The sequence below is a fragment of the Urocampus carinirostris genome, chromosome 6 (genome assembly GCF_059441175.1).
Source record: "Urocampus carinirostris isolate Australia breed hairy pipefish chromosome 6, RoL_Ucar_1.0, whole genome shotgun sequence".
NCBI lineage: Eukaryota > Metazoa > Chordata > Actinopteri > Syngnathiformes > Syngnathidae > Urocampus > Urocampus carinirostris.
The window spans coordinates 5,098,306-5,123,063 of NC_142354.1; the positions used below are offsets into that span (position 1 = coordinate 5,098,306).

The 24,758-nt window shown below is 39.3% G+C and overlaps 1 protein-coding gene across 1 annotated transcript in view; it reads right to left on the bottom strand.

The window, feature by feature from the left end:
- Positions 1 to 1,073: 1,073 nt before the first annotated feature.
- The window catches only part of c6h6orf89 (chromosome 6 C6orf89 homolog), a 30,468-nt gene continuing 6,783 nt past the window's right edge, over positions 1,074 to 24,758 (bottom strand). The window contains exons 2-8 of the mRNA XM_088337560.1: positions 20,805 to 21,011; positions 16,521 to 16,686; positions 13,407 to 13,555; positions 8,338 to 8,492; positions 4,223 to 4,358; positions 4,020 to 4,143; positions 1,074 to 1,768 (exon numbers count right to left, since the gene is read on the bottom strand). Of these exons, the coding sequence (XP_088193686.1) occupies positions 1,686 to 1,768; positions 4,020 to 4,143; positions 4,223 to 4,358; positions 8,338 to 8,492; positions 13,407 to 13,555; positions 16,521 to 16,686; positions 20,805 to 20,993 (1,002 nt within the window). The 5' untranslated portion in view covers positions 20,994 to 21,011 and the 3' untranslated portion in view covers positions 1,074 to 1,685. The remainder of the gene's footprint in view (positions 1,769 to 4,019; positions 4,144 to 4,222; positions 4,359 to 8,337; positions 8,493 to 13,406; positions 13,556 to 16,520; positions 16,687 to 20,804; positions 21,012 to 24,758) is intronic.

Genomic DNA, 24,758 nt, shown 5'->3' on the forward strand with positions numbered 1-24,758 from the left:
CCTTTTCTTTGTGTATGTTTATTAAATTTTTTAAAGCTTTTTCTGTGTAGAGGAGGGGTCAGGACCCAATGGCTTGAGAGCTATATTTGGCCTACCCTCAGACACGCTCTGCCCACCCAAAGAAAAGTGTATGTAGTACTGGCTGCAATTGTGCAGCGCATGTGCCATCTCATTCATATTGTGTATGTCAACGGACACTAGCGTTGACTCTCCTGCCCCGTACAGAACACAGAGTGTATGTCAGTCCCCACAGAGCAGCCCCTTCTAGCATATCCATTTGTCATAGTGACGGGAATTCCGTCTCGTTTTAGAGATCGGTCTCTTTACTCTCAGCTGATTAAAACAGCCGGCTCTTTCGGCTCCTAAGCAGCTATTCAGATTGTTTTTGGTTATTTAAACCATAAATTACCAATTATGTAATATTATGCAAAAAAGAAATGTAAAAAGCCTGGAAAAAAAATAACCAAAACCAGCAGAAAATAAGAAAAATGAAAAAGAAAGAAACACAAAGTAAATTCTAGAAAAAAAAATTAGAAAATATAAGAAAAGGCGAAAAGATGGAACAAAGAAGAAATAAGAACAGAAAAGGAAAATGGAGAACAAAATAAAAAAGCAGAAGGGAAGAAGTCAAAAGCTGGGCAAACAAGAAACAAAATTAAAAAGAAGAGGGTAGAAGAAATAAACAAGAAAAAAAAAGCATAGAAAAATGGTCAAAAAGCAAGAAGTTTGATTTTTTTGGGGGGTCCCTTTGATTAGTATATTACCAATTATTTAATATTATGCAGAAAATTTAAAATATAGGGGCGGCACAGAAGCTGAGATCGTGGGGTCCCAGTAGCAGCAAGAAAGTGGACAAAAATAGCAGCTACCTGTAGGTGGGCCTTATGTTATGTAAAATAAATAAATTTCTCGACCTAGGAATATTTTTTTAAAATAATGCATTTATTGATAGTACATGTATCTTATTATATAAATCAACAGGTTTTTAATTTTTTTTTTTACCACTAGAAGTTATTATACACACTGTCCATTTAAACATATGTCAATATATACATTCAATACCACACCAAACATAAGCTGAATTTCTTCATGAGGTATGAAAATTAGTACACAATGCCAAAAATTAAATAACCCGATGAGTTGCTCTAATGCAGAGCTGTACACAACCCATTAAAAAAGTGACAAATCACAAAGACTGGTATTTGACCCCAACAAAGCATAAGCCTTCCTCAAAACCCTATTCTTTTTTTAATATTTTGATTTTAATATTTATCTTGCATTCATGTTTTTGGTCCAGTTAGTTGTTGCTTAGTATAGCAACATTTAAGCATTATTGAAACAACATACTCAGTGTGTTACACAATCACACATTTATGGCAATAAATACAGAACCAAAAAGAAGCAGCTTTTCATCATTTGTGCAAAATTTAAAAAACTAGAAGTAGATCCTGGAGTAGAATTTGAAGTCCAGTCCTTCCAGGACTTCTCCACAACACTTTATTGTTCAACTTGGCGTCATGCTTTTTGGCACACGGAGCCTGCGGTCCTTTTTCCCGATGTGTTTTCTTGGATTTTTTTGTCCTGGGGGGTTAAAGATAAATAATCCTCAGCAGGCAAGACCTCAGCAGGCAAATGTGAAGCCGCCTTGTTCCTCCTTCCGCTTCAAGATGTTTGCTGTCAAAGTGCTAAAATGCAGATCCGTCACACACAATGTTCTGTCCTTGGCCTGGGAAGAGCGCCATCTGCCAGTAGCGTGGATCGGCATACACTGAATTAAGCATGGAACACAAACGGGCGAGGTTTTTAGCAGTAGAAATGTTTGCATCCTCGATACATAGGCTTAAAGGAAACATATTCTGATGTTTACACTACTGTATTTTCACAGCTGTAAGGCGCACATAGAAGTCTCCGATTTTCTACATTTTAGTGATCTATAATTTTGCGGCGTGCCCTATCGAGCAGTCTGCCCCGTGTCTCATGAAAATCGGCAGACGTAACTGAGGAGACCACGAGGCTGCTATAGGGTAAAGTGGGGCGTCACCGCTGAAGGATGAGGTTTAGGCGTGTATACAAGGCTAGGTTCACACTGCAGAGCTCAATGCACAATTCCGATTTATCACATTCCCAACTAAAGGAGACTTGTTTGTGATCTCCTGTGACTTCTATGAGTCTTCTGTGTGAACAACACAAGTGCCCCGTTTGTGCGGAAGAGGACACGTGACGTCACAAGCAACGCGTCCATTTATTTGCGGAAGGACTCGTGGATGTCAACGCCGAAGCGTATCCAGCAATTTGATAGTTATTGTGCCGCTGGTTGTCCCCCCAAATATTGATCAAGTCCTCAATTTCCCTCCATTGAATGCTTTCTGCTGTTTCGTCTGCTACACAGAAGAACATGGAAACCGAGCATCTGCGAGAGAATTGAAGATTAGTGAATGGAGGGTTGGCAAGTGGAGGAAGCGGAAAAATGAACTCTGACAAAGAAAAAAAGCTTCTGCAGAAATAAGGCGAGGTGGCCCGAGTTGGAGGAGATACTCGAACAGTGTATCATCAAGCAAAGCACAACAGTATAAGAAGACTTTTCAGATCTTGTTTTGCATATCGCTACAGTGCTCTTTTTAAAAATGTTTTTCTATAAGTGTTTTTTACTTAGTACTCAATACCGGAATAAACCACAGCCAAACTCAGTTTTGCTCCCGCTGTATTTCTAAATAGGCACACTTGTATGCTCGTCTGTGCTGTTGTAAGGCGGCCGTAGCAGAGGGCACCCGTGCCCAATATTCAGGTGTGCCCTACATGTATGTGTTAAATACAGAAAGAGAACCAGCCACTGAGACTGCACCTTTTATCATGGTGCGCCCCAATGGCAGTGGTCTCGTTTGCCCGCGTCGCTGCGTCCTTTTTGCTGGGGACGCATAGTGTCAAATCAACGTGCGTCCCTGGGACGAAACTTTTTTGACACAAAATTGTCATTATTACCCAATTACTTTTTTTTAACAAAGATTTACCGCACTCCAAACTTTTTGTCAAGCAGATCCGCCATTGTTGTTTTGGTCTCGCGGTTCGAGTTTTCGTCTGCACGCCGATCTCGGCAAACAAGATCTTGTTGCTTCGAGATTATGTCATTGTTGTGGTGGTTGTCGTAGAGGAAAGGTGAAGGTTAAATATGCCTCCGAAAAAACAGTTAGTATTAGGTGAAAAAAAAACACAAAATTGGTAATTTCTTCAGTGTCTGTAATAAATCGAGACATAATGCAGACAGTGATAACAACGGCAATAATTCTGGCACGAAAAAACGGCAGAGAAATTCTTCGGAAGATCGCGGAGGCACGGAAAACGCTTGTGTTGAAGCGAACGATTCGATGAAAGAAAATAAACAAAAGAATACTAGCAAGAAAAGGACTTTTCTGCCAAAATGGACTAAATTATCTTCCTGGTTATGCTATAAGGAGGATGATAATGGATTGGACCTTGAGAATGCATTACAACTGTGGCGGGACAGCAAACCACGAAGAATATATGAACTGAAAAATTGAAGTGATGACTGCTTTGTTTTACCAATTAACTGTGATGATTAAAACTGAATGAAAATATTGATAAATATTTCAGCAATATAATTTTGTATAATGTACAATATTGTGAACTGAAAAATCTGAAGTGATAACTGCTTTGTATTACCAATTAACTGTGATGATTAAAACTGAATGAAAATATAATATAATTATTTCAGCAATATTATTTTGTATAATGTACAATATTGTTGTGAACTGAAAAATAACTGATTTGTATTTCCAATGAAATGTGATGATTAAAACTGAATGAATACATAGATTTATATTATATATTTGTCGCCGATTTACAATTTCAACCTCGATAACACTAAATTTTGGGGACCCATAGATCTCTGTTGGGACCCATAGATTTTTGAGCATGCAAGACCCATCACTTTTCACAGGTAAAATGAACACTGCAATGGTCGTGAAAATACAGTAGTTATTATTTATACATGCATGCATTACCCATATCGCCGGGGTTAAGCCATAGGTTGAAGGAGCTGCAGAGTTTTTGGCATCGCTGAACGGGAACAACTCGCACTGTGGGAAGCCCCTCGCCCACCACCAGCCAGCCAAGGACCCCCAAACCCTGAAACACAAACGGGTAAATATCCACAAAAAAGGAGCTTTCAATCGGTTATGCTTCTGTACTTGTAAATGAGACTGGCCTGGTTGTGTGGATCAGTGTTGTGAGTGACCACGCAGCGTTGTAATACAGTGCCCGCGCTGTCCAGCAGGGGGCAGAGCTCCGCTTTGGGAAAGAGCCACCTCAATACTTTCTCTCTGGTCGTGGAGCGGAACCTCCTAAAAAAACAAGTCATATCATATTGAAAAATACTATATAAGCATTAAAATAAATTGCAGACTTCAAAAGGAGTGCTTTTTATTTGACTAAATCGGTGCTTTGTTAACATCCTATTTGACCAGGGGTGTATTCCACAAAATCAAGATAAAGGATTCAGCTGGGATAGGTTAATAATCTTGGCTAAATTTAGCCTCAATTTGATTGCATGAAAGCAGTTTAAAATTAATCTCCACAGCTAGCCTGCTTCTGACCAGGTTAACAACCATGTCAACATTTTCCCCAAAGAAACACAGTCAATCCTGTTAAAAAAAATGATATAAATGTATAGAATTTCCATCAACTTTTTTGATGTTGCATTATTATTATTATCATTAGACAGAATCATTCAGCATAAAGACATTCATATTTAGTTTGTTTTTCTCCCCATTGCAAAGAATAAAGACTTTTCAATATTCATAAAGCACCCTGACCAACATACAAGCCTCTGAAATACCAAAACTTGAAAAAAAATAAGACTAAATAAATCGACAAAAAAAGATTAAATAGTAAATAAAATAAATAACGAGAGAAAATAAGAACAAACATCTTAAATTGCTTACTAAACCAAAAACTATAGGATTACTGCTTCTGTCTATTTCAGCAAGTACAACTCAATGTTTTAGTTATCCAGCCTTGGACAGTGTAGGCTGGTAGAATGTTGCATTATTTTAATCATCCTGAGTTAGAATTTTACACAAACAGTACCTAGCAAAAGTATTGCCACATTTCAGGCTTTAAACATAAGGCTAAAAAACTGAAAATATTTTCTAAGAATCAACAATATGTAAGACACAATTGTGAAGTGGAGCCAAATTATATTACATTTACGAGAAAAAAATGAAAAGTGTTGAAATAATATGTGCCCCCTATTCTCTTAGCTCAGCCATCAGTCCCTTATGACTTCTGAATGATCCAATGTCAACCTACATGACAAACAGAGTGCACTTGTGTGACAAGTCTCAGTTAAAATGCACCTGAACAGACATCATTATGAAGCACCAGGCAGGTCTGGAATAAAGTTGAGGAAAAATTCAAAGCAGGAATGGGATACAAGAAGATGTCGCAACATTTCCACATCTTCAGGGGCAGGCACTGTGTGAGCAATAATACCAAGATGGGGAAAGCATAAATCACTGAATCTACCAAGACCTGGCCATCCCTCTATACTTACGGCCCAAACAGGGACAAAACTAAGACCCATTCAGATTGGATGACCATTTATGGAAGAGTGGCAAGAAGAAAGCCCTTTCTGAAAGAATACCATAAAATAGGCCAGTTTGGCGCTTGCAATAAGCAACATGGGAGCCATTCATAAAATGTGAAAGGTGCTCTGGTCAGATGAAACCAAAATTTAACATGCACAATGGTATCAACAAAGTTGATGACAAAGTTTGTTCTTTTTGAAGGATCAATGAAATAAATAAATAAAAAACATTGAAATTTATCTATCTATCTACCCTGGTCAAGACAAACACATACAAATAACAAGGAAAATAAATGAAATAATGAAATTTGATATAGGAAAATAAAAAGGGAAGAAGGGGCAAAAAACACTAACAAAATTTTTGGGACCATGGCCAACCCAAATGCCCGAACACTCAAACAAGTTAAGCACGTCGGCACCCAAGTAGGTAATGCTTTCGTCCCTCCAGATCAAACGGGACACAAGAAAGTGGCCACGTCACTCAGGTCAGGGTGACACTACACACTCTTCTGTTCAACAGCAGGGCCCGACAGCTTTCACTGGTTTACCCCTGCTGCATCATACGGGTGCCCTGCCCATCCCTTGAAACACGTCTAAACATCCCAAGCTGGTTACAACACTACTCTACTCATTCCTATCACCAACAAGAGAGCAGTGCACTCATAACACCATAAATTAATAAGAATTAAAATTACATTTGTCTTTATTGTCATTGATAACAACGTACTGAACATTGCTTCCAATGACATTATACGTGGCACTCCAGGATAAGCACGTAACCAAACACCACTGAAAGCATTTCAATACAATGCACAAATGGAATGCACTTTGACTGAGGCGATGCACAATTGGGCCAGTCTTTCTCCTTTTACAAAATAACCCTGTTTGACCTTTTTTTCTAATTATTTTGTTCACCTCTTCATAAAACTTCAAAACAAAATATGTTGTTCTGCAGCAATGGACGACACATTTCTCTTTTGGAGATAGATCTTGGGGTCTGTTTGAAGAGGCAGTGAACGCGCATTTATCCAAAACATCTACAGCTCACTCGACACTCATTTTCATCCTGGCAAACGTGCGACCAATTAAGCCAAAATGCGCTAGCCAGACTAGATCAAGCTGCGCTTATTCACAGGGTTCGTACGGGTGCTACAAATCCTTGAAAAACTTGAATATTAATGTTATGTTTTCAAGGTCAGGAAAAGGCTTGAATTCTGGATGATGTGCTTGGAAATGCTTGAAAATGTTGCCATTGCTGCATGTCCTGGCTGTTTGACTCTGAATGAAGAAAAAAAAAAGTGTGTGAAAATGACGCCAAAACGCCTGCTCTGGTGGCTTGTCATTAGGATGTTGTCATGTGAGGCGTCACCACTCCCTACTGGTTGCATCCAAGAAGACAGCTCTATTTAGAAAACCGTCTCTTTTGAATCGGCACATTGATCACATTACCCCGATTTTAGATAAACCTGAATTGGCTCCCTGTTAGCTTAGGATGTGATTTTAAGGTTCTGTTGGTAGTATCCAAAATCATGCATGGACTTGCTCCCTCATATCTTTCGGATTTGATTTCTCCCTATGTTCCGGTCTGAGCCTTCGCTCTGAAAATGCTGGTCTACTAGTGATCCCAAGAGCAAAGAAGAGATCCGCAGGTTCGAGAGCGTTCTCCATTCAGGCCCCGGTGCTGTAAAATGCTCTACCCCCTGATATTCGATTTGCAACCTCAGTTGAACTGTTTAAATCTTCACTTAAAACACACTTCTATTCTATAGAATATGAATAACCTATATTTTACGTTGACAATAGCTGTGTATTATTTGTTATTGCAACATCCATTGCAGCCTGGTCATCCTGGAAGGGGGGTGACCTCATGTCGAGTCCATTCTCAAGGTTTCTACATTTTTCTCATGTGGAAGTTTTTGAGTTTTTTCTTGTCCTCATGTAGGTTTTAGATCAGGGGATGGTGTAATAATAGTCTGCGGTTTGCAATAATCTGTGGTCTGTGCAGCCCTTTGAGACTCTTTGTGACTTGACTTGACACAGTGAGAACTGTCTCTTTTGGCTCACAGACGAATTCCCAATTTTTTAATTTATTTTTTAAATGATATTATCAATGATAAAAAAATCAAAATATGCAGCGAATTATTTAGTAATTACTACGTTTCCATCTTTTAATGTGGATTCCTGAAAAATACACGAAATCTAAATTAAATATTCACAAAAATAAGAAAATCCAAAACAGTTGTAGCTTTTTTACCCACTGAACTTATTTAAAATTGAAAAACAAAATTTATGAAAATGAAAAAAACAATATTAATTAAAAATAATTTTTTGTCTTCCGTATTAAACTCTATTATTAACACTAAAGAGCCCTTTCCGTGTTTGTAAAAAAGTGTGACTTATTGAAGCTGCCTATTGAGGCAGAATAGCCGAATTCATGCCAGTTTACAGCATTGACACAAAAAGCTCGTAGATAATAGATAAGAACATCTAAAAATATCTAATTATGTGCTGGCGGCAAAATACAGACTATTGATCGGTGCTGGATTTGTTCCTTTGAAAGTACTGGCAGAATTTGCCTTGAAAGTCTTTGACAAATGCTGGAATTTGGCCATGAAAAGGGTATAAACCCTGTATTCAGTAAAGCTTGTGAAGAGAAGGACTTTACTTTAAACAAAATGTTTGGACCGCCTTTTGGTTCATCACTCTGTACTTGGTGGAGTGAACATGTGTTTTACCAGAGCAGGGTGAAATTGGCAGGCTCTAGTGGGAGCCCAGCGTTGAGATTGTGGTCACCACTGTTGTCGTCTTCAAGCAGGACGGACATGGAATCCGAGTGTGCCAAGTAGAGCTCCTCCAGCTGACGCCGCTCAATGCTGAGCGACTTCCCACCCTGCAAAATTAGAATAATCATGAAAGGTTTGAGAATTGCCTTCAAATCAATTTACCATTGCAGCCTTTGACATTTAAAGGAGCTTTTTTCACATGCGACCACCTTTGGAATGTGTCATCATTGCAGCCTCTGTCGAGCTCGTTCATAATGCGCGTGCAAGTACGTGCATGTACTTCAAGCAACAGAAGTAATGACATCGAAACACGACGGCAGCTTGACAGCTTATTCAAAACACACTTAACAGATCGGCCTCATGTAAACGCCGATTAACGTATCTCCTGGCAGTTCATTGCCCACTGGGACTTTCGAAGAAAATGCCTACACAAGTGCTGCGTTCTGCTGCTCATATTTATTAATTTGTTTAGGAAGACCTGAAAACATGGGCGTAAAGCACACATAGCGCCAGGGCCCGAGCGGGCCCCTTTTTCAGCCCGATAGTTTTCTACCCAAAGCCAAACCACTTAGCTATGGAGGAGGAATTGGAATGAATGAAACAGCAGCAAGCTCGTATGATGCTTTTTTATTGAGAAGAAATTTAGGTGAATGTTGACAGAAAACACTTTAAAAAAAAAATAAAAGAAAAATGATAAAAAGAAAAAGTGCGGCATTAGCTCTGGAGGTACTCGTCTTGGGATCAAGTGGTCACAGGTTTGATTCCCGGCTCTTCCGTGTTATATGTCGAAGTGTCCTTAGTCAAGACACTGAATCCCTAATGCCCCCAATAAGCAGGTAAGTGCGAAGCACATTGTAAAGCGCTTTGGGAGGTCTTCAGACTTATAACATTGGTAAAATGGCGGCGCCCTCTGTTGGCTGCGGCTGCATCGGCTCGCTACAACGGGTCAGGTGTATCGACATTTCGTTCTGTGTACATTGTTACAAAGAATGACAATACAAAGGAAATTATTATTATTATTATTATTATTATTGACTTGAAAGGCAGTATATATACGCAGACCATTTTACCATTTCAATTCAAATAAAAATCATATAAAGACTCTGATATAGATGATAATCAGTTTACCTATGTACAGTATCGGCCGTTTGAAATCAAAATTGCATTTGCCTTCCCGTATTGTCAGTCTTTGCACCATACTATTATAAAGTAGCTTCACAACTACTACTTACAACATCAAAATCCTCCAAAGCCAAACCATTGGTCTGTGCAAATTTGTTGATGCCAATGTCATTGACTATAGACGTGAACATTCTTTTTTTTTTTGTAGCATTATCTTCTTTATTTTTTTTCCTGCTTTTTCTTTCCTTTTTACTTGTTGGGCCCCCAGAAGTAATATTGTGCATAATGTTACATAACAATTATTAATATAAGGATAGCAGCAACAAAAACAATCTGGAGAGGTTTTTGGGAGCTCAAAGAGTCGGCTCTTTTTAGTAACCCGAGCCAAAAGAGCCACTTCTCGAAAAAGAGACTGAATTCCCATCACTACGAGCTTATTTGGGTGTGAGGAGTTACCTGGTAAAGGCATTCAACTGCTAAATTCTGTTAACACCTAGTACAACACACAACCGAGGGCACACAGTTGACGGGCAGAAAGTGCAAGATGAGTGAAATGAATGTTAAAGGTCCTTCTTTTAACACGTTTGTTTCTTTTCCTGGCTTTTTCGTCTCCACCTGGAACCTTTCTGCCCTCCATTGTACCTGCCTCATATCATTCACGCTGTTCTGTGTTCAATTTAGTGTAGAGAAAGAGTGGTGGTGTGCGAAACCAACTTCAAATTTGGGACAGGGAGAATTCCCTCAGATGGTAAAACTCACCTTATCTGATGCGCTGAATGTAGCCAAATAGCTTATTACTAAATGAATGCACGAGTAAGTTTAGATAGTACAAGCGACATGTTCAAATTATTTTTCTCATCCAGCCAATGGGGGTCTGATTTTGCAGGGGATTTGGGTACACCAACTGAACGGTGGTGGTGAGGCCCCTTCTCAAGAAGAGCAGTTTAGACTAGAGCATTTTAAACAATTAAAACAATGTATTCACCACCACTAATATGAAGTATTCTCATCTCATATAAAAAACTATACACAACAGGGAAATTGTACTTAGAAGTCAAGGCATCTTTATTTGTATAGCCCTTTGTCACAAGGAGTCTCAAAGGGCTGCACAGTTCGCAAAATGCATTACTCATAACCGGAGCTGGTAACAATAAAACAGGTTATTGTCCCTAAAATTGTAACATAGTCAACACGACAACTAAAATACCGGTGAGCGTTACTGTCTGTGTGCACGATTGTGATAGGTTGTTGTAAGTGTGAAACACATTTTCAAGCGCTTTGGGAGGTTTTCAGTGACTTGAAAAGCGCGATGTAAATGCAGTTCCTTTACCACATACTATTCAGCCAGCCCAAACTACACATTGACATTAGCCGGCTCTTTGGGACATCTCCCGTTCTTCGCGATTAGCCACTCTGGCATTGCTTAATGCCATCCACTAACAAAACCACTGCCAATCGTCATTTTGTTTCTGGCCTCAAGTTTGCAGTGGCACTCTATAGAGGAAAATGGTGCAGCGCCAGTGTATCAAACAGGTTTGACAACTTTGTACACTCTTAAATACGAAACACCACTGTGACATCTTTGATCAAAGTTTACTTTTATTATCAAGAAAGTGAATGGTCTGTTGAAGAGATGGGAATTACGGATCTTTTTAGAGAACCGTCTTTTTAAGCTTGTCTCACTAAAAAGAGTAGGCTCTTTTGGCTCTAAAACGGCTCTTTAGATTGTTTTTGTAGTTTAATCCATATATGACCATCCATCCATTAGCTGCACCGCATATCCTCAGTAGGGTCGCGGGGGTGCTGGAGCCCATCCCAGGTATCTTCAGGCAGTGGCCAGGGGACACCCTGAACTGGTTGCCAGCCAGTCGCAGGGCATACAGAGACAGACAACTCACTCACTTATTCACTCACTCACTCACTCACTCACACCTAGGGACAATTTGGACCGGCCAATTTACCGGAAATGCGTGTAATTTGGAATGTGGGAGGAAACTGGAGTGCCCCGAGGAAACCAAAGCAAGCACGAACATGCAAACTCCACACAGGAAGGCTGGTAGCTGGATTTGATCCCGTGACCTCAGAACGGACTGCGGACGCGCTAACCACTCAGCCGCCAAGCTGCCCTTAAATGACAATTTTTAATGTATTATCATGAATGATTTAACAGAGGAAAATAAAGCAAGATTACCACTTAAACACTAACACTGAAAAACACAGGAAACATAAAATATTTATAAATCTACAAAAAAAAAAAAAATTAACCTTTTTTTATACTCAACAAAAGCACAGAATCCCTGAAAAAATTAATTTTGACCAAGATGTGTCTAGAAGGCTCTTTAATAGTATGTAGCTGGCTCCAGTCTTTCACTTCCAAGGGCCAAATTATAGTTTTTTTGTTCGCGCAGTCTTTTTACAACAGGACTGTCCAATGAAGGGCTCACATTTTTTTGCGACGTAAGTTTGATCTGCCTTTTCTTTCAACGCCTTAGTAAATACTGTATTAACTATTGCCATCTAACTTTATGTTAGTCTGCATTTTAAATGGTGTGATGATCCCAAAAATCTATGATGTAAAAAAATTGGAGGAGAGAGGAAGACTGCGCCGTTGAAAACCACGGTCAGGTGTGTCGGGGCCGCATTCTGCTACCAAAGGCGTTGACGCCAAATTTTCCACGCAGTTGGCGTCACGTGTGCACAGGGCTTAACCAGCAAGGTTTTTTTTTTCAAATTTAACCCAAGCACCCCCAAAAACTATAGCATTTTTTAAAAACTCTATTTTACTTGATGAAGGACAGGATCGCCTTAAATATGATGAAAAACGCTAGATGGAAAGTGAAAAAGTAAAACTAAATAAAAATGTGAACAGTTAGTTAATATGTAAAATAAAAAAGTGTGAAACACATTGTAAAGTGCTTTGGGAGGTCTTCCTTGACTTGAAAAGCACTATATAAAAGCAGACTATTTTAATAGATTTTATCAAATCATCAAACATCACACTGTGAAGTAAGAAAATGTGATGAAGAATTAGATTTGTCTGGAGAGCGGGTTTGGCGGCTTTGTTGTATATTGTTTCATAATATATGGTGATCTCTAAAAAAAAAAAATTCTAAATATTTTGCTTCGAAAGCTTTTTTTGTCAAAAAGGTTCCGACCCTCGGAGTTAATTGATGGAAAATTAAAACAAAACTGGGATGTTGGAGGGTTGTAAAACCACAAAAATGAGGCCTTATATTTTTTGGAAACACCCCAAAAAAACTCTCCCTTGAGGTTTAGAGTGGCGCCTGGACCGTAATTAAAGCAAGGCCTTTTCTTACTTTGAGCTTTTTCCATTGTTGAAATTTGGTCATATATTTCTCTATGTAGTAAACATCTAGGTATCAGCTACATAGCCCATGTGACATTGGACGGTCCGAAGAACTGTTGTGAACTGTGCGCGGATGAAAACTGCAGTGGTATGGTCAAAAGATCCTCAGGACTGGCCAAGATTATTCTCAGCTTCTCTTTCTGCATCAATGTCAGGTTGCCAAAGTTTCCTTTAATCCTCAAGGAACGGCAAGAAGGATATACAATTTGGTCCATTACCGCAGAAACCACCAATGACAAATGACACAAAAAGACAAGGTGTGAGGGGGCACGCCAACCGTTGATGTTCAACAGCCAAAGGCGTCAACGCCAAATTCTCCATGCAGTTTGCACCAGCAATGCGGCGGGCTTCAAATGTAAGAAATGGACGTGAATTAGTTCATTCTCATGGCTATTTAATCCAGCATCTTAAAAACCAATGCGGCTTGTACAGTGACACAATTAGTGTCGTTTGTAAATTTGAGTGTGTGCCTTTTAATCATGGCGCTCTGAGGTCTGGAATTTACAGTAATTTTTTCAATTTCATGGTTTACCTTTAACAGGACTAGCTGGGGCCCACGACGCACCGTGACAGACCCACGGAGGCTCTCCGGCACCTCCATTACGGAGGAGATCTCGGCGCAACCTGAGCAGTTGACCAAGTTTTGCCTCTGCAACCCCGAACTCCACCACTCGTGAAAACCTGTGCATGCAGGCATATTGAAACAAGACTGAAAATTGAAAATCAACGAGTAGTCATGATCACAAATCAAGGTCAACCGATTATCGGGCCGCCCATTTATCGGTATTTTGGAATCAGACAGATATCAGTATCTGCATTTGCATTTAATCAACTGGACGATTATTTAGGTTCAGATGCAGCTGAACCTCTCTTTCCCTCTCTTACCTCCCTCGCTTGCTAGACACCCAGCCCCTTCTGATTGGATAAGCGGCCAGGGGAGGAGCCACTGAAGCAGGAAGAATAAAGTTAAAGCAAAGTGAACAGCGGCAGTGCTGCTAACTGCTGAGAATCAAGGCAGTTGATAATAGTGAAATTTTAAAAAGTCTCTGGTAGAAAAGCATTTGTATAATAAAGAGGTAGCATAAAAAGTGTAGTTAACTTGTTTTAGGGAAGCACGCTCAGATGGAGACTGATATAGCTGCCCATCATTATAACGGCATTACTTCTTATCGGCACCAAATCAACCCTCTCTAAAGTTGGCACCTGACAGGCAGACCCTAGTATGTGAAACAGGGGGGCTGTACATCTGACACTGTGATCAGCAGCACGGGAGCGCCGCAGGGGGCCGTGCTCTCTCCTGTGCTATTCACCCTAAATACGTCGGATTTTCAGTACAACTCTGAGTCCTGTCACGTGCAGAAGTTTGCTGATGACACTGCTATCGTGGGATGTATCAGAAGTGGGCAGGAGGAGGAGTACAGGAAATTGATCCAGGACTTTGTCCAATGGAGCAACGCTAACCACCTGCACCTGAACATCACCAAGACCAAGGAGACGGTGGGGGACTACAGTAGGACTAGACCTCACCCGGAACCTGTAACTATCAAAGGAGAATGTGTAGAGTTTGACCAGACCTACAAATACTTGAGTGTGCAGCTGGACAATAAACTGGACTGGACTGCCAACACAGAAGCTCTGTGCAGGTAAGGACAAAGCCGACTGTACATCCTCAGAAGGCTGGCGTCCTTCAACATCTGCAAAAAGCTCCTGCAAATGTTCTATGAGACTGTTGTGGCAAGCACCCTCTTCTATGCGGAAGTGTGCTGGGGAGGCAGCGCTAAAAAGAAGGATGCCTTTCGTCTTGATAAACTGGTGAGGAAGGCAGGCTCTGTTGTGGGCACAGAGCTGGACAGCCTTACAACTGTAGCTGAGAGACGGGCACTGAACAAGCTTCGGTCAATCATGGACAATTCATTACATCAACTACACAGCATCATCTCCAAACAGAAGAGCAGCTTCAGCGACAGACAGCTGTCACAGTCTTGTTCTGGGGACGGACTGAGGAGATCATTCCTTCCTCATACCCTGAGGCTCTTTAACTCCACCCGGGGGAGTAAAAGCCCACATTAAACCCCACCCTACATTTGCATATTAACCTATTTTTATTACAGTATGTATTTTCTGTAGCACTACTTAAATACTTTATAGCAAAACGTTATATCGGGTATTTTTGTATTTTATTATTTTATTTTTCAACACAAGGATACTGCTGGAAGTGTGAAAATCCCTACAGGGATGAATAAAATATCTATCTATCTACCTTCTCCATTTTTCAATGAATATTCCTGTTTTCCCCTCCACTCAGTTCACGAGTCCGGGTGCCATCCTCGACAGTACACTCTCCTTCAACTCTCATATATATATATATATATATATATATAGCATCACACAACTTACTTTCAACTGCTCCCCATCAACCGTCTTCACCTCTCCTTCACCCCCCACACCACTGCCAGCCTTGTCACTTCATGCCTCTACTACTGAGGGGATGAATAAAGTATCTATCTATCTACCTATCTATCTATCTATCTACTGCAATTCCCTCCTATACGGTCTACTTCAAAAGTTCCTACATAAACTTCAGCTGGTCTAGAACTCTTCTGTCCACATTATCACCATAACCACCTCTCGTCATCACATTTACCCCTGTCCTTCAAAAACACCAATTGCTCCCAATCAACCAAATAAATACCTACAAAAATTATTCTGTACACCAAGAAGACCATCCATAACCTTGCCCCTCCCTACCTCTTTGACCTCTGTCACATTGCCATGCCATCCTGCCCCCTCAGACCTTTCTCTTCCCTCCATCTCAGCTCTATAGGGAGAAGAGCTTTCAGCCGCTCCGCCCCCCAGCTCTGCAACTCATCATCACCTGACCTCCGGAGTTCTGCCACCCTGTCCACCTTCAAATTGGTCACAAAATCCACATCTTCAGACTTGTCTATTCATTACTATTCATCATTATCTGCTTTACAAACTGCACCTTCTGGGTGTTCAGAAAGGCACTTTGAAGTCAAATGTACCATTACTATTATTATTATTATTATTATCTTATATTAGCTCTTATCATAACATTAGTTTGTCAGTCAGGCGTGTGTGTTTGAGAGAGAGAGCAAAAAATAGACGCTAAATTTGAAGGCTGAGTTAGTTTGTCAATCTGGTTCTATAACAGGAGTGCCCACACTTTTCAATTTGCAAGCTGTTGAAATTTCCATGCACTTTTTGTTTAAATTGATTTAAGTCATGTTGGTTGTACTGACATTGTAAATCCTCATGAAAAAATCAGGGAACTATTCAAGTTTTTGTGTACCCTTATAAATGTTCCTGCTAAGCCTGATTTTATTTTCTGTTGTGTTAGTTTTTGGCTTAAGGGAAAAATTACTCATGTCAGTTCTGTTGAAATTCTAATTTATTTACTGTAAAAAGTTTCAGAAAGCTATTAAAGTTTAATTTGAATTTAGAACAAATATTCTTTGTCACTTTCTGCAATGTTACAAATTCCTCACGCCAATTCTTAAGCTTTTTTCATCAGATGATTTTTGGCACCAAAGGCAGTTGTGGGCCTTTTCTTGATATTAATAATCGTATCGGCCTTGAAAAACCTATGTAGGTCGTTCCTTAACCAGAATGTGTGCGCATTTACCTTGCAGGTTGTATTTCTTTGCAATTGGCAGAGTAAGCAGTCGAACGTGGCTCAGAGGAGAAGACCAGTTATAGGATCCTAGGCGGGCAATGCCCGGTTGAGCTTCGCCGTGCGGGTACGTGAAGGCCAGTGCCGCTAGCAGCAGGATGCCCAGCGCAACAATCATCTACATGCAAAACCACACAAACCAAAATGTATTCGTATAGCACTTTTCAGGCACTTAAAGTACTGTATAAAAACATGAAATATACAATACGAAAATCACCACTCCACAACCAACACAACGGAAAGTCCAATACGCAAACAGTGACACACACGCAAAATGGGTAAAATAAATAAATGAAATAAAAACATGGCATTCAACCAGAATTTTTTTTTTTTTGAAAAGTAAACCTAGTACAAAAATAAATAAAAAATAAAACTATTTCATTTAAAGTTAAGGGGAAAAAATAACATTTTAGTGAGAAATTAGCTAAAATCTTTTATTAAAATATCAGATTCAATATTATTATATTATTGTTTTCATTAATTGTCAAAACACCTTATTGCCATTTATTACAAAATTCCAAAGCAAAATAACACGTTACAAGAGCATTTGATTATTTTAACTTGCATTGAAATTTGAGTGTGTAAAAAAAAAAACTACAAAAAAAAAAAAAAACAATCCCTCGGTTCACCTTTCACGGTCTCGCTTTTTCTCAGATTTCCATCATTGTTTTCTGCAATCTAATTGGTCAAACAGACCCCGAACAAGTAGGTATAAGTAAAAAAATAAATGTTTACAGGTCTAGTAGACAGTACTTTTATTTCTAAACAAATTATGTTTGGAACTGTAAAAATGGTTAGATGTTGGAGACTAGCGCCTTCCATAGAAAGAGAGAAAAAGAGAGAAACAAATTGAGAGACAAAGAGTGACAGAGAGAGAGAGAGAGTCTCGAAAGGAGCCGGCTCATGGAGCCGTTTTGTTCCCAGACCATTTATATAATGAGACATCTTAAAGTTGGGCAGCACAGCAGCGCGGTGGTTAGCGCATGCGCGGCAGTCTGAGGTCATGAGATTGAAACTGCCTGTGTGGAGTTTGCATGTTCTTCCCGTGCTTGGGTGGGTTTCCTCCAGGCACTCCGGTTTTCCTCCCACATCCCAAAAACATGCATGTCAGGTTAATTGGCCGGTCAATTATGCCCCTAAATGTAAATGAGCGAGTGAGCCGTCTGTCTCTGTGTGCCCTTTGACTTAGCTGGCAACCAGTTCAGGGTCTCCCCTGCCCGCTGCCCGAGGATAGCTGGGATGGGCTCCGGCACCCCCGTGACCCTACTAAGGATAAGCGGTGCAGATAGAATGGATGGATGAACATCTTAAAAGCTATTTTGTTTAATTTAGCATTTATATTTATTTTGAAGGATTGTTTAATTGTTTAATAATGCGGCGCACCAGAATCTTTAAATGTATAATTGATTATCTAAGTGACTAATAATTGTAAAAAAGTAAAGGTTTCTACTTTGTGGATTTTGCCCATCAGAGGTTCTTTTCGGAAAATAACCCGAACAATACATGAAGGGTTACTTTATCAGGAAATCTTTCAATGAAGAAGTTATTGAATATGATACACAGGCTGGTAAAATAATTTAAATAATGTAAATTAATGAATTAAAGAATAAAAAAATACACTGTTAAGATTTTGCTAGACATATTTAGTAAATTATAAAAAAAAAAGAACATTTTAAAGTACAAAACAGTGTACACTGTAAATATCTTTACACTTTACCGTCACAAAATTAGCAATAATTTAATTGCACGTATAACGCAAGATCAAATCAAATTAAATTTATTGAACCAATTGGAGGGAAAGAGACTTACTTACACATCATAGGGGCCGCCCCAAGCGGCAGCCTTTCCAGCAGCTCCATGATATTTCGCTCTTTTTGTGATTTATTGTTTTAATTGTCTGCTTCTCATCTTTGGTGTTTTTCATCCCGTTTGACAACTACACTTACTTTCTATCCTATCGTTATGGGTTTTAGTGCACAAAAATGCGTTTATTCGAGGAATCAACTCCTTGCCCTGAAGAATTCTCGTGCCAGCGTGATGAGGTGGCCTTATCGTGGCTCCAGAGCCGGGGCTAAGGTGAAGGTTAAGCGGCTAGCAGCGTTATAAGCCTTCAGTACCGTCCGTAATCATGGTAAATGTGAACTCTCTACCAAATAAGACAGACGAACTGGCTGTGCTGGTGAAAAACATCAAAGCGTACAAGGAGGGCAGTTTGCTATGTTTTACGGAAACGTGGCTCACGTCTAGCATCCCGGACGCAAACATGGAGCTTCAGCACTCTTAGGGCAGACAGAGACACAAAAGCCTGCGGGAAGCGGAGAGGAGGTGGACTCGCTATCTACGTGAACACGAGGTGGTGTAACCCTGGGCACAAAGATTTCTGCTGCAGGGACGTAGAACTTTTGGCCTAGCGTGTGACGTCATCCACTCCGCTGTTGCTAAACTACAACACAGCACCCCGAGGCCATCCTGTTAATCTGTTAATAAACAACAAAAGGATACTGCTGGAAATGTGAATTTCCCTACGGGGATGAATAAAGTATCTATCCATCTATCTATCTATCTATCTACTTTCAAAAGATTTGTAAAGAAAATAACTATTGTGGTCATTTCTTCAAATAATGTTGCAAACTAAGGCTTGGGAATTGTTCAAAAGGACACTGTATTGCTAACCGCCTGCAATAAATAAAAAACAATATTGATTTAAATAATACCATCTTATAAACATTAACTACTCATAGGTTGAGAAATTAGTATTTTTTTACATAACATGAGCCTCAACTAAAACCTCAAATAAGATACCGTAACGATACACGAGGATATGATAATATATGCCTATTCAATTTTTCTTGAATGCATTTATGAATAAATACACCTGCAAACATATTAATGTATGTGGTATATTTTATTTTATATATGTTTATATAACGATTAATTAAAAAAAATAGTTTAGAAAAACTATGAATGAAAGAAAAGTCATATTATACCCTCTTTTAAGCACTAAATTTGATAACATGAATGAAAATACAAAATGTAAAGGTGTTTTGGAGAAAAAATTAAATATATGATTAAGAAAAAGAAAACAAGGGACATTAGGGACACGAGTGGCACAAAGACAAGATGCACGTTTATAATTTTGACATTTTTGTTGGGCCGGCCGAATAAAAAAAGATGGGCACATACCTGTCAACCACAGCTAATTGTTGCGCTAATTAATTACCGCAATTCACCTTATTTTGCGATGATAAAGAAAATTAGAGACGACATGGACAATACGAGATCAGTCTCTCAGAAAACAATGGTTACTGTAGGAGGATATACAGGACAAAAACACTTTTAATGTGTAGAATAAATGACATTTCACCTAGGGGTATAACTATGTAACTATTAATCGAGAGGAAATATCATATGGTATGAGTTCATGGGTAGGAAGTGACGGTTGAAATGCCAATCTTATCACTGGTATCGGTTTGTAAAAAGACAGGATACCGGTTGTCGCATCGTACGCATACAATTTATATATTGGGAAATGAAGCCGTGGCTCTCAGGCTTGGAGAATTTAACTGCAAAGTAAAATTACGGGGCTGCTCTACTATGCTTGTTTTCATCACTCTCCTAAGTCCTGTGTTAAGCCAGCCCCCTAATAAGGGGGCAGCATCACAGTCCAGGCAGGTGGCTGTTTTAAACAAACTGGTAGGGGTGTGTTCAGCCATGGCGCTCAAAAGTAAAGTAAATAAATAAATAAATAAAATAAAAATGACTACACAGGAATAAAACTATTATTGTGATTTAATTACTTAACTTTTATCAAAAATATTTCTTTTTTTCTTAAATGCATGTTGAGTTTTATTGCATTCTTTTTGTTGCCAAGATAAGGGGCACCTAATGCACTTTTCGTTTTGCTGTTGTTTTATTTTCAAATCCTAAAATGAAAATGATATCAAAAAATAAATTTCTTTATTTGGATCAAAGCAATGAAACATACTGTAATTCATAAATATTGTAAGGAAGTTAATCTTGAGGCGGAATCCAACAACAAGGTACTCACTCGATGCATCATTCTTTACAGGATGTGCTGCATTTGCTTTATTCATTTTCATAGTAGGCTAATATAGCTATATATTGTAGATACATGGTATGTGTTGCATTTATTATAAGGCTTATGATTGTCTTGGCACCAGAAAAACCTTTATTTTTCTCTTTCAATATTATGAGTTTCCGACCCATGTTCCAAACCTTGACAGTGGCCCTGAGGAGAGGGAACTGAGGGGGCTCCCTTCGGGGTTCATTTGTCTCCAGCATTCGCTTGATGAAGCGCTCAATCTCCCTCTCCGACATGCCGTAACGGTAGCCCGACTGGCGGACGATGTCGATGCTCTCCGACAGCTTGTCGTAGATGCACGGCTCGCTCATCGTCGTTCCCATGTCCCCGACGGGCGCCTCCTATTTAGGTCAATTTAAAAGAGCTTTAGTGTTTTTGGGCAATTTATTTTACACACACATAAAAAAAATCAAATGTCAGCTCGCCAATAGATTGAAAACACTAATTATCGGGGGGACTTCTGGTGGCGCAATGAGGTAGACGGCAGCAAGGAAAGTAGCTCTGACAAAAATCACTAAAGAGTAATGTAATACTTACTTGGAGAAAAGACAGAAAGGGTACAAATTGTGACCCATATTTATGAGAAATTCTTCAACAAAACATGGTCAAGAAGGGGAAACTTGTTGAGGAAAAGGGCGCTAAGGAGAAAAAGATCGAGGGAGCAGAAGGAATGTCATCGGTTGACGAAGGACGTGACTCGGCCATCCTCCATGAAATCCGTAAATTACGGCAAGAACACACGGAAGCAGCCCGGGAGAACAAGATTGCGATGACAAGACTGGAAAAAAGCATCGAAGAACTTCTGGAGCGCACTGGGTTGCTGGAGCGGAGGGTGGAAAGCATGGAGGAGCTACATGCTAACACGGAAGAGCGAACGTCAAAACTAGAACAATTAACATTCTCCTTGCTCCAACAAACTGCCAAACTAGCAACAAAGTGTGAGGACTTGGAGTCGAGATCACGGCGGAACAACATAAGGATACATGGGATTCCTGAGGGTGCCGAAAGAAACGACACAATCGGCTTCATAACAAACTTTATTAAATCGAACATTCCGAAAACCGAACATATGGATGTGCGCATTGAGAGGGCACACCGCTCACTGGGGAACAAGTTTCAAGGTAAAGCACTGCCACGGGCAATTATCGTACGTTTCACCGACTACATAGTGAAAGAATCCGTAATGAAAGAAGCATGGAAGCAGAAGACAACGTACGAAGGCAAGACCGTTTACTTCAACCAAGATTACACCACAGAAATCCAAAAAAAGAGGAAACAAGTAAGGGACGTTATCAAAAAGTTAAAGGAAAAGAACGTAAAGGCACAATCACCATATCCCGCCCAGCTGAAGATGTTTTTGGACACAGGAATAAGAACATTCTCTACACTGATGGAGGCAGCAACATTGCTAAAAGAAATGGGGATCGAAGTGGAAGAGGACAACACGGAGACACTGCAAAAGATGTTGTCAAAGAACATTTGGACCACAGTGACCGGAATCGAGAGGAAGACAAGGGAACAGCCCCATCATAGAAGGTGACTTACAAGCTCCTATGGAGCAAAACGAAGCCATATTCGGATTTGGGGAGAAAGAGTAAGGACCATATCTGCCCTTTCTACTATAAATTCAATAAGTTAGAAGTAAGTAAAATACCAAGTAAAATTATTATCTTTAAATTAAAACAATGTATGTATTTATATTGGCATAGAGCTACTTTAAAATATTTAGTTAGTTATAACTATGGACGACGGTACAAAAGTTGTTCACGCACTGAGTGCATATTTCCAGGAGGGTAGCCACAACTCTCCAATTGGACTCTTGGAAGACATGGGTTTCTGTTTTTTGGGTGTGTTTTTTTTCTTTTTGGTGAGAAATTATGTGTGCTTGTCAATATGTTTGTTAGTAATTTGGTTTGTTTTGTCAATGGAGGTGTTAGTAACTAATGTAGTGTTTCTGTATGCTTCAAAAATCAGTGAGACTCAATACAAAGCATGAGCAATCTAAATATTGTTTCATATAATGTACATGGGCTAAACCACCCCATCAAGAGAAAGAAGATATTGAATCAACTCAAGACACTGCAGAGCTCAATAGCCTTATTACAAGAGACACATTTGACCGAGATTGAACATTAGAAGCTAAAAAGAGAATGGGTGAACCAGGTGTTTAACGCATCCTATGGTAAAAGGAGGGGAGTAGCAATTTTACTTGGAAAAGGGGTGGCGTTTAAAGTCGAAAAAGAAGTGAAGGACAATCTGGGGCGATATATAATGATTATAGGGTCAATGGCCGGTTGGGAAATATCAATAATGAATGTTTATGCACCAGTTGAGGAAAAGGGGACATTTTTTCAAGTATTAGCTAAAGTAATAACCAACTGTGCGAAGGGAATGTTACTTATAGGAGGTGACTTTAACACTGTACAGAATTGCAAAGTGGACAAGTATCCTTCAGTACATGGAACAAACACAAAGAGGTCGAGGATGTTGAATAACATAACTAAAGAATTGGGATTGATAGATCCATGGAGAGAGAAGAATCCCCAAACTAAAGACTATACTTTCTATTCAAACCCGCATGGCAGCTATTCGAGAATTGATTACTTTTACATTTCAAGACAACATATGCATACAGTAGTAGAGTGTGGTATAGAGAATATTACTATAAGTGACCATTCTCCAATTACTTTGAAACTAAATTTAGACAATGAACCCCATTTTAGGTATTGGAGGATGAATGTATCTCTCCTCTCAGATAAAAACGTAGTACAGGAAATAAAACGGTGTATAAAAGAATATTTCCAAATCAATGACAACAATGAGGTTTCTCCATCAATATTATGGGAAGGAGGGAAAGCTGTAATAAGGGGGAAATTAATTGAAATATCGTCCCGGCTGAAACGAATACGCCTAAAGAATCAGAAGGAATTGGAGGATAAGATTAAGGAACTAGAAGAAGAACATAAAAAAACACCAAGTGAATCCAGATTACAGGTATTAAAAATAACCAGAAGCAAATTAGATGAACTTTTGACAAATAAAGCAGAAGGGGCTCTGCGCTTTGTGAACCAGAGATACTATGAAATGGGCAATAGAGCCAGTCGACTGCTCGCCTTCCAACTTAAAAAGGCCCAAACAGATAGAATTATATCACAAATAAAACATCCTATCTCTAAACAATGTTTAGTAAAACCCAAAGGTATAGCAGAAGCATTTGCAGATTATTATAAAGAATTATACAAGGACTCAGAAAATGACTTAGATAGCTACACGGCACAAAACTTTTTAGGAAAACTACATTTACCCACACTAACAGGAGGGGATACATTAGAAATTATTCGCCCCATTACAAAACAGGAAATACAAGACACAATAAATAACTTAAAAATAAATAAATCACCAGGAACGGATGGATTCCCGGGGGTGTTCTACAAAAGCTTTAAGGAAGAATTAACACCAGTACTGCAGAAAGTATTTAACTATGCTCTAACAAAAGGAGATCCCCCCAAAGCATGGTCGGAAGCCATCATAACAGTCCTGCACAAAGAAGGAAAAGACCCAACATTGTGTGAAAGCTATAGACCAGTTAGTTTACTTTGTAATGATCTAAAAATTCTTACAAGCATACTTGCAAAAAGAATGCAGAAATTTATAGCGAAATTAATTAGAAATGATCAAACAGGGTTTATTCCGGGAAGGCAGGGTGCAAACAATATTAGGAGGATACTAAACATAATTACGAGCACAAAATCTAAGACCCAACCCTCGATGTTACTGAGCTTGGATGCACAAAAAGCTTTCGATGGGGTGAAATGGAGCTTCTTACATCAATCACTTATAGCTTTTGGCTTCCCTCCAATATTTGTTGAATGGGTGAAAATAATCTATAAAAATCCTAAATCTCGTCTTAGAGTAAATGATCACTGTTCAGATTTCTTTGAAATCAAAAGAGGAGTCCGGCAAGGGGATTGTTTAAGCCCACTCTTGTTTGCAATAAGCATAGAACCACTCGCAGAATCAATTAGACAAAATGAGCAAATAAGGGGGATATTGGATGAAGGAGGAACAGAACATAAAATATCATTGTT